This window comes from Haliotis cracherodii, unplaced genomic scaffold (genome assembly GCF_022045235.1).
Source record: "Haliotis cracherodii isolate W230 unplaced genomic scaffold, xgHalCrac1.p SCAF_19, whole genome shotgun sequence".
In the NCBI taxonomy this organism is placed as follows: Eukaryota; Metazoa; Mollusca; class Gastropoda; order Lepetellida; family Haliotidae; genus Haliotis; species Haliotis cracherodii.
Genome location: NW_027266274.1, coordinates 14,772,200 through 14,791,749, shown reverse-complemented (window position 1 = coordinate 14,791,749; position 19,550 = coordinate 14,772,200). Strand labels below are relative to the sequence as shown.

The following is a 19,550-nucleotide window of genomic DNA, read 5'->3' as shown; positions in this document are numbered from 1 at the left end:
TGAGGGCATTGGAGCCAGGAACAGCGTTCCTTTGCCCAATACACCACTTCGACCCTTACTTCGCCTAGACGGGTGGTAAGATGGGCCCGGTCTTATCAATCGGCTGGTCATGCCAAGCCCTGTGCATTTATTGTATTTGCACAAATTATAATTTTGACTTGTATTTCCACTTTAGGTCTTGGCCAAATTTGTTTATAAAACACTTTTGATTTTGAACTACGTGTATATTTTGAATTGCCTAGAGTCTTATGCCCAGAAGGCGGTGGCTCATGGGCCAATCTGGTGGATTGATTAATTTTTAATTAGTCTGCTTGAGTATAACATCTCAGTATCCTTGGTGCTGCCAGCTGGAGATCCACTGGTATTTAGCATTGTCTTTATGATACTCCATGGTGGGTGGGGAGCTGGGATGGTGAACCTTCTATAATCAACCATGGCTCAACAAAAAAAAAAAAAACGTGCATTGGATGAATGTTTGTCCTCTGACGAAGACAGTACATTGAACAGCTTTACTAATAGTTGGAGTAGATTTTTGGTGGTATCCTCAAATAATGGTGAACCTCTAAAACTAAACCCTTTTGCAACATCAAAAGCAATTTATGGTCTAGTTGGTGATGTACAAGCTGTTAAGAAAATTAGGTCTGGCTTCCTTCTCATAGAATGTAAAACAGCAAAGCAGTCTGCCACTCTATTAGCCACAAAACAACTCGCCAATACTGCAGTTTCGGTTTCACCACACAAGTCTTTGAACAGCAGTAAAGGCATCATTAGAGACAGGGACCGTTGGCTCTCTGATATGAGTGTAACTGAAATTGAAGCTGAATTACAAGGTCAAGGCGTAACTAACGTCAAACGGTTTACTTCCAGGAGAAATGGTGACATTGTGAAAACAAATACCTATCTACTTTCTTTTTCACAGCCCAAACACCCTAAATCTATCAAGGCAGGATATTGTTATATCGAAATGGAACAACATATTCCAAATCCACTTCGGTGTTTCAAATGCCAAAAGTTTGGCCATGGTGCCCAGTCATGTAGAAATCATATGACATGCTTTCGTTGTGGTGCAGCTGCCCACGACGGTACAGATTGCCTGACATCTCCAAAATGTGTCAATTGCTTTGGTGAACATATGTCTTCATCGAAGTCCTGTCCCATCTGGCAGCATGAATATGAGATTGTTAAACTCAAACTTCAACGCAATCTTACATACCATGAAGCAAAACTTGTACTAAAAGCATCCTCTCCACCAACAGCCGGTAAGTCATACTCTACAGTTGTTTCTCGCCCTTTAACCAAATCGGTAAAGTCTGTTACATGTCAGACCGATATCACCTGGGTTAATACAGAGACTTATTCAGTCACCACTCCAAGTTCACATGTAGTGAATAGTGTTTCATCAGAATCGCAGACTGATCCTTTACCAACAGAATCATCTCCCAAAGTTAAAAATGCCAGTAAGAAAGTTGATTACTCGAAACAATCTGATCGAGTCTCCAAGGGTTTACGTGACCCTGTGCAGATATACAATAAATTCCAGTTACTGGAAGACATGGATGTTTCCCCTCATCCCCGTGCGCGCAACAGAAGTAAGTCGCCTCGGACAGGGAAAAGTAGATCCCCTGTACTTCCACCTCCTATAACATGAATAGTACAGACACACTAATTCAGTGGAATTGCAGAGGTCTAAGGACCAATCTTTCTGACATTCAATTATTGGTACAAGATTATAAACCATCAGCAATTTGTCTTCAGGAGACGTATCTCAAACAATCAAATACATTTGACCTCCGTCAGTACAGTTCATATCATTCATTTTCTCCTCCGGGTGTTAAGGCTACTGGAGGATCTTCCATCCTGGTGCGACAGGGTGTGATTCACAGTCCTGTATCCCTTAATTCCAATCTCCAAGCTATTGCAGTCCGACTCACTTTGCACGTTGCATTTACACTGTGCTGTCTATATATTACTCCTACTTCTACTCTTCAGCTCTCTGATCTACAATCTCTCTATGACCAGTTTCCTAAGCCGTGTATCATAATGGGTGATTTAAACGGTCATAATCCCTTATGGGGTAGCAACAATATTAATTCCAAAGGAAAGCTCCTTGAGGAATTTATTTCCAATAATAACTTATGTATTTTTAATGATGGTTCACATACGTATTTACATCCTGCTACTGGGACGTATTCTGCGTTAGATCTGTCACTATCAGATTCTAACTTGTTAAATGAATTTACTTGGTCGGTTCATGACGATTTGTGTGGAACTATCATTTCCCTACAGTTCTGAAAACAAATAACCCATCTGACGTTCCGCCCTCATCCCGGTGGAATTTTAATAAAGCCAACTGGTCTGTGTTTCAAAACCTCTGTACTGACAAGTTAACACGTGACATTTTCGAGAATGCTCCTGATCCTATTAAGTTGTTCTCAGATCAACTGAATGCAATTGCTGATGACACGATACCAAAGTCCTCTGCAAACCCACACATACGAAAACCATGGTTTGATCATACATGCAAACAAGCTAGAAAGATACGGAAAAAGGCAGAAAAATATTTTCGCCGAAACCCTACTGTTCATAATTTGAATCATGTTAAAATTACAAATGCTAAAGCACGACGCACTTTTAAACTGAATAAACGTGTGTCATGGAGAAATTATGTGTCAAGGATCAATTCCCGAACCCCTATGTCCAAGGTTTGGAATATGATTCAGAAGATTAAAGGAAAAGGTTCCAAATCTAGTATTCACTATCTAAAAGATGGTGATCATATCCTAACCAATAAAACTGATATCGCAAATAAATTCGGCGAAACACTTGCTAAATATTCTTCATCAACAAATTATGTTCCACAGTTTCAGAAATACCAGAAACTAGAGGAAAAGAAAACTATTAATTTTACCTCAGATAATGGTGAAGATTATAATGAAGTGTTTTCACTCCATGAGTTACATACTGCCCTTGGCCAAGCTCATGATACTGCGACAGGAGATGACAATATACACTATCAGCTCCTGAAGCATTTGCCTCAGTCCTGTCTTGAGATACTTTTAGACATTTTTGATCAGATTTGGACTTCGGGAAATTTTCCTCCATCATGGCACAATGCCATTGTAATCCCCATACCTAAACCTGGACGGGATCATTCTGATCCATCAAATTATAGACCAATATCATTAACTAGCTGTGTTTGTAAAACTATGGAACGGATTGTCAATAATCGTTTAATATGGTACCTGGAAACCAACAACCTCATTACAAATATTCAGTGTGGTTTCCGTAAAAATAGAAGTACCATTGATCATTTGGTACGTTTAGAATCGTACGTCAAAAATGCCATTGTCCACAAACAACATGCTGTATCGATCTTTTTTGATCTTGAAAAAGCATACGATACGACTTGGAAGCATGGTATTCTTAAAGATTTACATGATTTTGGTTTGAGAGGTCGTTTGCCTCAGTTTGTATCCAAGTTTTTAACAGGCAGACAGTTTCAAGTTCGTGTGGGTCATACCCTGTCTGACCATTATCATCAGGATCAGGGTGTCCCACAGGGCAGTATTCTGTCTGTTACTTTATTTAGCATAAAGATTAATAGCCTTTCCAAAGTTTTAAATGACACAATTGATGGGTCACTTTTTGTGGATGACTTCAATGTTTCATGTCGCGGCAAAAATATGCGTACTATAGAAAGACAACTACAGTTATGTCTTCATAAAATTCAGAAATGGTCACTTGAAAATGGCTTTAAATTTTCTAAAGCCAAGACCAACTGTATTCATTTTTGCAGGAAGTACAAGTACCATAAAGATCCCGAACTGTTTTTGGATGGCACTCCTATCAAAGTTGTTGAGGAAGCCAAGTTCCTGGGACTTGTTTTTGATCGGCATTTGACTTTTCTGCCCCATATCAAATATCTTAAGACTAAATGCCTGAAGGCTCTGGACTTGCTGAAAGTCGTTGCAAATTCAAAGTGGGGTGGTGATAAGAAAACCCTCCTTCACTTGTATAGATCGTTGATCCGATCTAAATTGGATTATGGTTCTATTGTGTATGGTGGTGCTTGCAGAAGTAATTTAGAGAAATTAGATTCCATACATCATCAGGGATTAAGGCTCTGTCTTGGCGCATTTAGAACATCTCCCATTGATAGCCTATATGTGGAAGCTGATGAACCTTCTTTACAGCACCGTCGTATCAAGTTATCCCTTCAGTATGTTACTAAATTATACTCCAACCCATTAAACCCTGCTTACACCTGTGTTTTCAAACCTCCTTATGAAGAGTTGTTTCAAAATAAATCTACGCTGGTCCCACCTCTGGGAATTCTGATAAAACCCCACATTAATGCTGCTAATATTAATCTAGATCTTATTTCTCCTTGTCGACTTTTGTCTTCTCCACCTTGGCAAATAGTTCGGCCGGAAGTTGATCTTACTCTTACTCAATTTAAAAAATCTGACACGAATCAATTGGTCTTTCAACAGGAATATCTACAAATGAGAGCAAAATATGACTCACATCGCTCAATATTTACAGATGGGTCCAAGGACGGTGACAAAGTAGCGTGTGCCACTGTCGTTGGAGCAAAAATTATATCTTTCCGAATACCAGACTGTAGCTCAATTTTCACTGCTGAAGCAAAGGCTATTCTGACTGCCTTGGAATATGTGCAACATCAATCGAGATGTAAACAATTTGTTATCTTTTCAGATTCCCTGTCATGCCTTCAGGCACTAAAACATGTATCTTCCAATCATCCATATGTTCTTGACATTTTAGAATTGTATAATGATCTTTCTACTGGCCAATACGACATCGTTTTTTGTTGGTTACCGAGTCATGTCGGCATAACCGGAAACACAAATGCTGATGCTGCAGCTAAAGCAGCTCTGGATAAATCTCTCTCCCACCTTCTTATACCGTATTCTGATTACAAACCTTCTGTCAGCAATTATGTCAGGCGGTTAATGCAGACAAGGTGGAATACCCAGTTAGGTGTAAACAAACTTCACCAGATTAAACCAACTATAGGCTATACTTTCTTGGGTTGCCAGTCCAGGTATGATGAAGTTATTCTACAACGATGTCGCATTGGCCACAGTCGTTATACTCACGAGTATTTATTGAAAGGCGAAGATCCTCCCTTTTGCATCCCTTGTGATGAGAGAATCACTGTCAAGCACGTTTTGCTTGATTGTGTAGAGTTTTCTCTCACAAGGGATACTTTTTATCAAGTTTCAAATTTAAGGGATCTTTTTATCAATGTCAATTCTCATTTAATAATAGATTTTTTAAAGGAAATAGATCTGATAAGCAGCTTTTGAGTAAATGTGTTTTAACTTAGTTAGATGCGATTGATAACTTCTATTATTCTGGTTGTGGCATTTTATGGGGTTGAAGTACAGTAAAATTATTGTCCCCTGATAGTGACACATAAATCCGCATAATATTTAGTACACTGCTGAGAACTAGACTTTTAATACGTTTCCTATTTTGATTTGAATGTGTCTTAATTTATGGCTAGTATTGACTACTCCTACCAGTGACTAGAGCTATGACTTAAATCCTGTTGGGGATTCATGCAGGTAGCTAAAGTACTGTAAGTTCCCATGATCCCCAATAAGGTGGTCTGGCTTTAGTTACTGGTGGTATATAGCTCGTATTTTAAAAAATAAAATACAATGTAAAGTTGCTGTATATATGTTTGTTAGAGGTTTTAGAGTTGAATTTGTTAGTTTTTAGACTTCAATCTGTGATACCATGCTAATGTTTTACTGTCCTTTGTGACAGATATTTATCTTTCAATTTGTTCTCGTCACTATATGGCTGAGATACTGCCGATGTGACGTAAAACTTTAACTCACTCACTCACTCACTATAAATGCGTATCGTGTAATCTTCACATTAAAAACAATGTTTAATATTCAGCATAAAATACAGTTGAAGCACTTTCAGCGTTTACACCTGTGTCATGGCACATCGTGTTGTGTGATGTGAGAGTCAAGGGCAGGAGTAGCGATTACATATGAAGTCATTCCATTGCTGGTTGGGACCGCCTCCATGGTCTAATGGTAGAGTGTCCGCCCGGAGAGGGGAAGGCCCGGGGTTCGATCCCCAGCCGCGTCATACCAAAATACGTTAAAAGATGGTACTTGTTGTTACCTGTCTGGCGCTCGGCATTAAGGGGCTAAAATAAAAACTGGTCGGCTCGGAGTCAGTATACTGTGTCTGAGTGGGGTATTCATTTTAAACTGCGGCATGGTATCTCAGTGAGCTAGCACTATAAATCGGCATCAGCCCGGACTAGTACAGGCAGCCACACACACATACACGTGCATGCACGTTGCTATATAAGTGCAACAATTTTGGACGCGACATTAAAACCCCATTTCACCTTACCTCCAGTGCTGGTTGAACTGACCGACCAGATTGAGACGAGACGAATATCGGAAAAGCATGTTAAGGCTTTAATTTGCAATCAAACTGAAGCGACAGAGCTTGAATGAGGTAGTTAATTGTTTTTCGTTTCAGAGTTCAGTTATCCAGTTCCATTTGGTGGTTGTGAATCATGTTAATTCTTGTTGGTTTGTTTTTGTGTTAATTCATGATTGTATGTTTTGTGTTAATTCATGGTGCTATGTTTTTTGTTAATTCATGGTGCTATGTTTTTTGTTAAATCATTGTGGTAGGTTTTGTGTTAAACTTTACAAACTATTTCTGTCAGTGCGGATGAAAAAGACTTAAACATGAAACTACTACAGAAAACGGGGATTTACTTTCATGGAGAAGTGAACTACGTGTGTTGGTTGGTTGTGTTAACTGTATCGTTTGATGTACAAGTAGATGATAGGGGTAACCGTCATCCTCCGAAAATAGACACTGGACGTTTCCCACACACGCTTGTGTGTCAGGATCTTATAGACTGAGTTGGGTTTAACGCTGCTCCGCACATTATTTTGACCAAAATTATGTCCGAGGCAATGCCTTTGTTTGACTTGTACCATATGTTTCCGTTTTTTCAATCGAACAGTTTTCTTGCCTTTGCATGTGTTTGTGACGGTGCCACCGGCGGGGCTGGATTCTCTCGCGAACGCCTGTTATCATCACTATTTAAGTGCTTCTTAAACGCATGGCTACGATATAGTCGGAATCGTAAAATGGACTCTGCTTTTAGTAGAGATTTCTTGTGATTATGGATGCATTTTGGCGCAACCATAGTAACGCAGGTCACGCACGTTTATCAATATGTGTAACTCCTGACCCATGAGGGACACGTGCATCATTGTCCCTCCCAGCCTTCATCATAACAATGCATTGTACTGTATCCCAGTCTCCTAGATCGATGTTCATCATGCTAATCTCTGGATTGTCTAGTCCAAACTCGATTTACACAGCCTGACCATATATGTGGAATAGTGCTGAGTGAAGCGTTGAACAAAAAACAAAGAAATCCCGACACTTTAACAATAAAAGCAATAAAACCCCTTTGAATAATCATTGGAGTCCATTGTTCGATTCCGAATATGTAATACTCACCGTCAAATTAAACCCGAACCATAGGAACATATGGAGAAATATGTACGTTAAGAAGAGATGTTTCCAATGTGTACCACTTAAAGGGGAAGTGTACACGCAAAAATCACTTTCTTTCTTTTTCTAAACAAAACGCAATTTTAGAATTAGTTAGTATCTGTGTTTGAAAATATACACTCATTTATTTCACAGTGAAAGTAGGAAGCTCACAATAGTGTGAAAGTGATATGCCGTTATGAGGCCTTCGTTTTACGAGCGAAATAGGCCTGAGTTATCCCCCTTAGATTATGACGTAATTGGTGCCAATTCAACTGGGTCCCTGTCTATTCTCAACGCAAAAGATATCAAGGACCAGTTTGCGGTAAAACAACATGGTCTACGACACACTCCGGCGCAGTGGTGACTCAGCATAACACAATTCTGGCTGGCATCTGAGATGCTAGAATCACAAAACTATACCTACACCACGTGAAGCGGCTCTAACAAAGCATGATGACGTCATAATGTTTATCAATTGGCACCAATGACGTCATATTGCAAGGGACATAAGCCATGGTGTTTTTGTTATGGAAATAGAACACTTGGTAAATGTGAAAAATATAAATCGTTTTAGTGCAAAAAATATGTTAATTAAATATGATGTTTTTTATATTTTTGTCTATGACACTTCTATGTTAACACTTTTAATGTCGAAAAAGTACAAGAAAAAAAGGTTCATTTCCGTGTGAACTTGCCCTTTAATGATAAAACTAGCAGTAAAGTGCTGAATCTCTTGAATATGAGTAATTTCTCATATAGGAACATATGGAGAAATATGCACGTTAAGAAGAGATGTTTCCAATGCGTACCACTTAATGATAAACTAGCAGTAAAGTGTTGAATCTCTTGAATATGAGTAATTTCTCATATAGGAACCACATGCATGGTATTCGTGTGAGTATATAAGCATCTCCACTCAATTTGACCATTTCCACCCGTTTCTCCATACAGTTCATCACATTCGCGTTCAGCACAAAAACGATGTTATAAAACACGTCACAAACATACAAAAAGTTATGCAACGGCAATATATATTATTACGTAGCAGCTTACAACTTTAGAATCCAACCATGTGGATAATAGCTTCATATAGTTTCTGAAAGACACCGCCCTCTAATCAGGCGAATATGCAAGTTGTAGGCAGGCAGCTGGTGTTTTCACTGGGCAGGATTAGGGAACAATTATAACAAGTTATTCCTATTATCATTATGCATGATTAGTTCTTGACAGGCACTGGTATACACTAGGTTTAACGGGGCGGTCGGGTAGCCTAGTGGTTAAAGCGTTCGCTCGTCACGCCGAAGACCCGGGTTCGATTCCCGACATGGGTACAATGTGTGAAGCCCATTTCTGGTGACCCCCGCCGTGATATTGCTGGAATATTGCTAAAAGCGGCGTAAAACCATACTCACTCACTCACTCAATAGGTTAACATATACTTTATGCTGTTGTCAGGATAACAGGATATGCTGTTGTCAGGATAACAGCACACCAGTCAATTCGACTCCCTTGTTGCTTCTATTAGTTGAGCAATATACCTGTGGTTGTGTGTTCGAATCCCGTTTCGCCCTGATTATGTTTCTTGCAACATCGTGCATGGTATAACAGAAAAGACCGTTAAACCCAACCCATTCACTCACTGGGGTAGCCTAGTGGTTAAAGTGAGTGAGTGAGTTGTGTTTAACGCCGCTTTTAACAGTATTCCAGTCATATCACGGCGTGTCAGCTTAATGTGGGAGGAAAGCCCGAAGTGATGCAGGTCTTAGACGTTTACCACTTCGGTGAAACCCACGAGCACGGGTATGGTGCTGACAAACCTAGAAACATAATCGGGGCGAACCGGGATTCGAACCCACAATCATAGGTTTCTGGCGTGCCCAAGGGACGCGACTCTGCACATCGAGTTGCAGCACCTTAGACGACTGGGCCACCCGTGCCCCCTAGTGGTTAAAGCGTTCGCTCGTCACGCCGAAGACCGAGGTTCGATTCCAGACATGGATACAATGAGTGAAGATCATTTCTGGTGTCCCCCGCTGTGATATTGCTGGAACATTGCAAAAGCGGCGTAAAACCATACTCACTCACCCACTCACTATTAGCTGATGTAAGATAGCTACCCGATAAACCTCAAAGAAATTTCGGAACGAAGCGTGGTTTATTTAAGGAATAAACGACAAGTTGGAGTTGTTTATTGTACGATAAAACACTGAGTGGTTTATTCTCCATGCAGTGTTTCATTATACGATCAACAACGACCACGTGTTGTTTCGTTCTTATATGAGATATCAACATTTGGTACAGCCTTTTTAAGGATGTCTATAAATTGTACAAGCTTTAAAAACATTAACCCGTATGTAAATAATGGTGACTCCCTGAATACAAACCGCCCTCGAACAATGTCGGACAAGTACATTTTATGTACAGGGGGGTTAAGTTTGGTATTCTCACAATTTTCACGTCGATTATCTGCACCTTTTCTCCCAAGTCATATCTCTCCGACTTTCAGGTGCGATCGTTCGGCGACTGGCTTTGTCTGTGTTGCCCAGCTACATCTTTGGGAATCAGCTCAATAGACACTTCCCTCTCAAAAATAACGTCGTCCTATTTACAAAGTCATCAAGTTGCGAGCGCATGTTCAAATCTCTAGACATGACGCCATGGTAGAGCAATGTTTTATCGTGAAAAAAAACACGCTTTGTTCTTCATTGTTCTTTGCGATTTATCGTGTAGCCATCTTATATTTCAAGATAATTATTCTATCGTGACGTCATTTCTGGAGATTCGAATAGGCGCTCGCAACGTGATGACATCATATATTTGACGTCGTTATTTTTGGGAGGGAAGTTTCCTTCATTATATCATAATAATTAATTTCATTATAATTCAGACATTTGACAAACAATAGAAATTGCATGCCACAAAATTACGTTGTTACAAGGAGTTTTTCTTACATGAATTCAGGCTGATGGTTATAAATAGAAAACATGTATCTGGTTTTGCAGCTGTAGCTGAACACTATCTAATCTGGACACCTCACACCTCACACCTCAAACCTCACACCTAACACCTAACACCTAACACCTAACACCTAACACCTCATACCTAACACCTAACACCTCACACCTCAAACCTCACACCTAACACATAACACCTAACACCTAACACCTCACATGTCACATGTCACACCTCACACCTCACACCTCACACCTCACACATAACACCTAACACCTAACACCTAACACCTAACACCTAACACCTAACACCTCACACCTCACACCTAACACCTCACACCTCAAACCTCACACCTAACACATAACACCTAACACCTAACACCTCACATGTCACATGTCACACCTCACACCTCACACCTCACACCTCACACCTCACACATAACACCTAACACCTAACACCTCACATGTCACATGTCACACCTCACACCTCACACCTCACACCTCACACCTCAAACCTCACACCTAACACATAACACCTAACACCTAACACCTCACATGTCACATGTCACACCTCACACCTCACACCTAACACCTCACACCAAACACCTAAAGTTTCTTTTGGTCGTTTATGTGTATTCAGTTCGGAAGGCCTACGGCAAATGTCGATAGACGTACAATACCTTATATTTTTACTCACTGTAAATACAATTTAGTCCGTCTCCATGACTATAAACACGCTGTGGAAGCTGAGACGAGTTCAATACAACATAAACATAACTAAAACAGCAAATACACGAAGAAAAGCGCTGGATCAGACACTGTCGTGAGATGACACCAATCGCATTGCTTAGCTGGTTGGTGGATGGTGGGTGTGTGATTTGGTCATGGAGAGTGGGTGCTTTAGTGAGTGAGTGAGTGCTTTGGTGAGTGAGTGAGTGGTTTGGGTGGGTGTTATTGTGAATGTTGATTTATTGCGCTGTTACATCTCTATCAAGGAAGTCCAGTGGTTGATAGGACGAGCAACGACCCACAACACCGAGTAAGACACAATCAACCAGTCGATAAGTGAGTTGGACATTGGTTGTGTTCGTGGATCTCTTAATGGGCGATCCTTTGAGTGCGTCTGTGAAAGAGTGAGCGAGGTTTTGAATAAAGACAGACAGACAGACAGACATATATGAACCCTCATCTTATGTAAAACAATGTATGCACTTATAAAATGTATGCACACAGATAAAAGTTTACAAACACCATGCTCGTCATTAAAATATACTACTCAAAGTTTGCGAAGTATCACCACTTTAAAAGGTTATACGTGAAATTATGTGCTTATGTTGACAAAGGCTAAGACACCATGCCTGAGGACATCCAATGGACAAACATCCGTTGACATGTGTCATACAATGCCAACAAAGAACATGTGACCAATTATCAATCAAATCACTTGTCAAATTGAGAGCATCTGACTAAATTTGAAATTTAAAAAAAATCACTAAAACAAATGCATTTGTAAATTTAACAACTCTCTAAGTAGCGCGTCCGTGATCAGCGTTATCCGATCACAGCCTGGCACCGTGGTCTCATGCTCCCAATTAGTGTCTCGATGGTTGCCGGGGGAAGATTGTTCCACTCTTCAGTAAGAGCATTGCCGAGTTCCTGTAGAATTGCCGAAAGGACAGGACGTCGTGAGAGGGCTATTTGCAGCTCGTTCTACATGTAGTCGACAGGGTTGATGCCTGGTGCAGGCCACTCCATGTGGGCAATGGTCTCCTGCTCTATGTAGGCATCAACTACCCTTGCACGATCAGGTCGTGCGTTATTGTCCATGAGGATGACGTCCAGTCAGCGTGCACCAGCATACGATTTAACATACACATCCAGAATGTCATCCCTGGAGCGCACACCTGTCCTCGCGCCCGCTGTAGGACATGGTGATCGGTTCTTCCAGCTCTACTGATCCCACCCTAAATCATGTTTGAGCCCCTTCCATATGGATCATGTCCGGCTACGTTGGAATCCTAAAATCTTGTCTAGTTAATGCTACACTCGGGCTTGGCAGTATCTCGATTCATCAGTGAAAAGTACAGTCCAGGTCTGTCCAAATGACGTGATCTTCAGCCAAATCCAAACGACCCTGCCTGTGATGTCGGGTCCGTGGGATGCCCTCTGTGACAAGAGATCAGCCTCACGGAAACGATTACGCACTGTCTGAGTAAACGTTAACGCCACTTGCATTCTGCAGGTCATTTCTGAGTGTCGTGGCAGTCACAAAGTGATGAAGTCTTGCTGCAATCAGGAGAAACCTGTTTTTTTCCGCTCTGTTGTGGAATGCTGTCGACCACATGCATGTCTCTGGGTTGCTGATCCAAACGTCTGATATAGATTCCATGCTCCGATGATCACACTTTGGCTCTACACCAAAGACGTTTGCAACGTGACGCTGAATCGACACAGTTTCAAACATATCAATGCATCTGCCTAATTCGTCGGTCATCAAACGACGTCTTTGACGTTGACGGGACGTAAGTGCATTCAGTTCTTGCAATCCTTAATTAGTAGCAAATGTTGTGCTCTGTGATGTGCACTGATTCTGTCATGATACATCCAACACAGGTTTTCAAGCACCTCGTGCACCTCGTGCCAATGACAGCATTTTTCTGTTCTTTCATCTTCTCGAGTTTGCCAACTCATTGTGTACGGGATGTTTTTTCATATGATCAAAAGGGGCGGTCGGGTAGCCTAGTGGTTAAAGTGTTCGCTTGTCATGCCGAAGACATGGGTTCGATTCCCGACATGGGTACAATGTGTGAAGCCCATTTCTGGTGTCCCCCGCCGTGATATTGCTGGAATATTGCTAAAAGCGGCGTTTAACCATACTCACTCACTCACTCATATAATCAAAAAATGATATTAAGCAAACGTTGAGTGCAGTGGTATTTATCGGTAAACAACATGTAAAGTTACAACGCAGATCTGAATACATACAACAGTTCAGTGAAACCAGAAAACCATCTTCAAAACAATTATTGGAGCACATCCTCCCGTCAGTATGTTTTCAAGCATGTTGTCATGTAGAGTAGCATCTTTAGGACCGAATCATTTGATAGGTATTACGCAGAACTAGGCGAATGACAAAGTAGATACAATTTATGGATAACAACTTCTTTATTTATGTATAGATGACGTTTCGGTGTAGATCCTTATACCGTTGTCAAGCAACTTTATCTTGAGGACCGACGATTTCTGTGGAGGTGTTTGGCGGATTTAATTAAAATAATAATCTGGTGACACAGGTCTAACATAAACGATGATTGTTCGCTGGATGTCTTGAACGTTCTGTTAGAAATCATGTTGTGAAGCGCCATTGACGGAGTAGGCATCCTGGTGCTATCCTCAACCAGCGTTCTGAACTAAAGAAAGTGAATGCACATTTGACGAAGTCCATGGGCAAAGCGAGCCCTTCTCTCTCAGCTCCAGACATTGAAAACATGTTTACATGCCGGAGTTTTAAAACACGAATTCGTCTTTACACACACTACTTCAAACACATAAGTAGGCACAAGTCAAACCCGTCACGCTTAGCGGGGACAAGTGTCTGCATTTTACCCGTGGAGAGATTGTTAAGCAAATAAAGTTTGTGTGCACAGATTGAGGAAAATTAAGAAAGAAACCTGTCAACACTATTTTGCAAATAACCCGTGCGTTTTATATTACTATCGAAAGAGCAAAAAAAAATCAAGACATTTTACAGGATAATGAAGCCTTTTTAGACATGGGAAGGTTGACTCATTCACGCCTGATTCCCTTACATCTAAATCTAAATACTAGCACACATCAAAAGCATACGTCAAAATATACGGAAAATATTGTTTTCACAGACTTCCAACAAAAACAAAGATCATCTACTGGCATACACCTAAGCAGATGTATACGTGAAGCTTCAACCACGTCCTGGTTTCAACATATCGCCAAGCTCTGATCTGTGGAGAGAGAACCATTTCCAGGTCTGACAAAGTCGTAGAAGCGTGTCAAGGCAGATTATCCTCTCACATGTTACAAAAGAAATTCATTCCCAGCTCCCTGGGGAGTATATATGTGCATTGAAATTCATTCTCAGCTCTCTGGGGAGTATATATGTGCACTGAAATTCATTCTCAGCTCCCTGGGGAGTATATATGTGCCCTGAAATCCATTCTCATATCCATGGGGAGTATACATGTGCCCTGAAATTCATTCTCAGCTCCCCGAGGAGTCTACATATGCACTGACATTCATTCTCAGCTCCAGTTACGTTCTGGCAGCCGCCTTTACCTGACGACCAAACGGAGGCCATGCTCTTCCATCGGCTCCAGCATCCATAGCATCTCCAACTCGCTACTATTATATTTCCTAGGATACAAGACCGCCTCCGTGGTCTAGTGGTAGAACGTCCGCCCGGAGAGCCCAAGGCCCGGGGTTCGATCCCCGACCGCGTCATACCAAAAGACGTTAAAAGATGGTACTTGTTGTTACTCTGTCTGGCGCTCGGAATTAAGGGGCTAAAACAAGTCATTATACTGTGTCTGATTGGGGTATTCATGTTAAACTGCGGCATGGTATCTCAATGTGCTAGCACTATAAATCGGCATCAGTCCGGACTAGTACAAGCAGCCACACAAACACACACACGTACATGCGCGTCGCTATATAAGTTCAATAATCTTGGACGCGACGTTAAACCCCATTTCACCTCACCTTACCTAGGATATAATGCAAGTTAGAGTACGACTGCTTGCTCATTCAAGCTGCTGGCACTGCAAATCACTTAAGACGTACTTGCTGAACGTCGAATGATTGCATTCAAACGTCTATTGTGACGTTGGCACTCACCCATGACGTGTGCCAGCCTGGAGAAGGATATGTTCGGGTGTTTCAATACCATCGTTATGATTCGTTCTTGAATAATTCACTTCATATTTGTTCATTCTGTTCCCGCTCCATGATGGGGATGCGAGTATGAATACCTTCACATTTCCCTGTCACGTGACCAACGTAAAGACCCGGCCTATCCCATACAAACAGCGAAGGACAATGTATTGTTTGTTTGTTTGTTCGGCGTTCTATGTCTCCTGCAATTGTCGTGTTGACATGTCAACGATCAGAATAACGGGGACAAACCCTTTCTTGGGTTTAATAGCAAAGGAAAATTACATAGAATCACATTTCTACTAGTTGTTTGTCGAGATATCATTATGATTATATAGCTTATGCTATATATACTACCCACAAGAAATATGGGAACTGATGAATAATTGTGAAAGTGTATTGACGAAAAATGTCTGTAAAATTCATTGCGGGTGGGTGGATCACTATCTGGTGTGTCCACCCTGCTGGGAGATGCTTGCACGACACCTTCATGTCCCCCTTGATATTGCCCGCTATCGGCCACGTTGGCGGTGCTGGGGCTCTTACGTACACTCTCCGCTCGAGAGTGAGTGAGTGAGTGAGTTGGGTTTAACGCCGCTTTTAACAGTATTCCAGTTATATCACGGCGTGTCTGCTTAATGTGGGAGGAAAGCCCGAAGTGATGCAGGTCTCAGACGTTTACCACTTCGGTGAAACCCACGAGCACGGGTATGGTGCTGACATACCTAGAAACATAATCGGGGCGAACCGGGATTCGAACCCACAATCATAGGTTTCTGGCGTGTCCAGAGGACGCAACTCTGCACAGCGAATCGCGGCGCCTTAGACGACTGGGCCACCCTCTCCGCTCGAGAACATTCCACAGATGCTCTGGATCTATTGGGGACACGTCAGAAGACTTAGAGGAGCGGTCCAATGTCTCGTCGGGAACAGTCGGTGACGAGCTGGGCAGATGTGGTGTGGCATTGTCATCTCTAAGTTCAAAATGTCTGCCTATAGCTCCAGCGAATAGATTAACAACAGGACGCAATATTTCGTCAACATATCGCTGGCCAGTGAAATGTTCATTTACATTAATCAAATCAGTAATCTGTCTTGTGTGACACCGCCCTACGTCATGACACTACCGCCCCCATACCGATCATGGTCAAGAATTACTTACGTTTTATGTCATCTATGAATCGGAGGTAAAACTTTGATTCGTTTTTAAACATTGTGTTACACCATTGGCCCGTCCCTGGTGTTACCTAGCCCACCTGTACGCCATGACTGTACGCCGTTATGGTCACACCTTTCACAGGGCGCCTTGCTTTCAGACAGGCTGTTTATAGTCTTTTTTAAAGGTAGATGTTGAAACTCGTCTCTTGTTATTGTACGGAATTTTATATGGATAACAGGATCAGATTTGAATCTACTGACTTGTACAACGACAATTGTCCCACATTCGAGAAATTACACTTTTAGATTTTGCCAAACATGCGTGTTTAAGAAAATCACCTTGCAGTCTAATTGTTGTGGTAGACAATTTCTTGTTCATTCAACAGCCGATAGCATAAATATTTTTCGAGGATAATTTTCTATCACACCCACACACCTGCCTCAACCCCACCCTACCCCCCACCCACCCCAACCCCCAACAAAAGGTCGGTCCCTGAACAGACCCGATGCCCAAGACAGAACACAGGCCGACCACCCTCACACGAGTTGGACGGACAGATGTGGAAATTCATCTAGCATCCCACACACCCACCTCAACCCCACCCTACCCCCCACCCACCCCAACCCCCAACAAAAGGTCGGTCCCTGAACAGACCCGATGCCCAAGACAGAACACAGGCCGACCACCCTCACACGATTTGGACGGACAATTGTTGAAATTCATCTAGCATCATAAGATTCACCATTCAAAAACATCATAATGCCCTCATTTCGATTAGTTCAAACTACGACAGCATCGAGACATTACTATTATCTAACGATAACGATGATCAGGTAACGCAGCCCCGGACTTCACGTCTAATAGGCCGCTCGGACGCGGAAATCCAGGATTAATGTTGTGTTTGCCGCTATCATTTATTGCTTGGCGCCCGCCAAGGCCTGTCTGGACGCGCATGCTTTGTGAGATGGCAATTGGTCATTTTACTGATCTGGAATTGATCATTGATCAGTAGGGGGTGGACCCATTCACAACTTTCATTGTCCACTGCACTAAATTACCAGTGAGACCCATGTGACCTTCACCTATCGACCGTCTCCCGAAGGCCTCCTGGGAAACGCTTTTCCTCTTGGGTAATAGAGGCCTGGCACTTAAAACACTGGATGAATATGTATGATAGGTATTGTTCTTGTATTTATTGACTACCAAGCCGCCATTTCTCCAAGTGCTTATGATTGTCAGTGATAAAGTAGCTGTATTTGATGAAAGGTTATTAGCATTGCTGCAAGTACATACGGCTTCATTGGATGGTCATTCTGTTAACCACGGATAGCACTACTTGTCAAGAACGACAAGAGCATCTTGATGTTGTTTTATGTTGCAAAAGGATGTTTGCCCGTCTAGCACAAAACCAAATTCGATTCATATTAATGTGGCTGCCTGTTGATTAATATAAGTCAAATTAGCCTTGATGTCTTTGTAGGAACAATTCATGATAATCGACCTACAATTAACGCTGTACAGTCAATGTTGTTGTAATCACTTTGGAGTCGGTGGGTCCAGGGTGCCGGGTGGATGACGGGTGGCTCTCGGGTGCCGGGTGGATGCTGGGTGCAGGGTGAGTGCCGGGTGGGTGCCAGTTTGGTGCCAGTTGGCTGCCGGTTGGCTGCCGGGTGCCGGTTGGCTGCCGGTTGAATGTCGGATGGATGCCGGGTGCCGGGTGGATGCCGGGTGCCGGGTGGGTGTCGGGTGGGTGCCGGTTGGGTGCCGGGTGGGTGCCGGTTGGATGACGGATGGATGCCGTGTGCCGGGTGGGTGTTGGGTGGGTGCCGGGTGGGTGACAGTTTGGTGCCAGTTGGCTGCCGGTTGAATGTCGGATGTATGCCGGGTGCCGGGTGGATGCCGGGTTCCGGGTGGGTGCCGGTTGGATGACGGATGGATGCCGTGTGCCGGGTGGGTGTTGGGTGGGTGCCAGTTTGGTGCCAGTTGGCTGCCGGTTGGATGTCGGATGGATGCCGTGTGCCGGGTGGGTGTTGGGTGGGTGCCGGGTGGGTGCCAGTTTGGTGCCAGTTGGCTGCCGGTTGGATGTCGGATGGATGCCGGGTGCCGGGTGGGTGCCGGTTGTATGACGGATGGATGCCGGGTGCCAGTTGGCTGTCGGTTGGATGTAGGATGGACGCCGGGTGCCGGGTGGATGCCGTGTGCCGGGTGGGTGCCGGTTGTATGACGGATGGATGCCGGGTGCCGGGTGGGTGTCGGGTGGGTGCCGGTTGGGTGCCGGGTGGGTGCCGGTTGGATGACGGGTGGATGCCGTGTGCCGGGTGGGTGTTGGGTGGGTGCCGGGTGAGTGCCGAAAGGATGCCGGATGGTTGGCGAGTGGGTGCCGAGAGGGAGCCGGGTGGGTACCGTGGTTGATGAAACATTAACTCGTCATGCTGAAGACCAGGTTCCATTCCACTCCTTCATTGATTTCCTCCACTATGACATGGCCGGCACAATGGTAAAAGCGGGGTAAATCCAATTTCACTCACTCCTTTGGTAACCCTAACCCACTGTTTGTCCGGCGCTGATCGACTGTAAACGCTGACAGATTTGGCTGACATGCATGGATCCAAAAGGATGACTAAATCAGCTTCAAGCAAGCCAATACCTTGTACTAAAAACATCGCGTAAAAACACATACAAATTCCCATTCACTGAGTCAAAAGCTTCTGTGAGCATACAGGGAGCCTTGCCAAGGACAAGCTGACCACTCAGCCGTAACCGAATATACCCCCTCGGGGTGTACAAGGTAGAATTACTATACGGGGGTTAGCTGGGACTAGATCCCAACAACATTCACAACGTGTTCTGTAATTATCAAGGAAACTCTTAAACCTCAGTAGGTTTTATTTAACCCGGGGGGTGACTATTCAAGCGAAGGTTGTTTTACACGAACTTATCATAGTATCAGCATC

The 19,550-nt window shown here is 43.0% G+C and overlaps 1 protein-coding gene across 1 annotated transcript; it reads right to left on the bottom strand.

Annotated features, from left to right (window-relative positions):
• Positions 1-18,083: 18,083 nt before the first annotated feature.
• Positions 18,084-19,046, bottom strand: LOC139466976 (uncharacterized). Its single transcript, XM_071248688.1, has one exon. It carries the CDS (start codon positions 19,044-19,046, stop codon positions 18,084-18,086), a length of 963 nt encoding a protein of 320 aa, XP_071104789.1.
• Between the last annotated feature and the right edge of the window lie 504 nt (positions 19,047-19,550).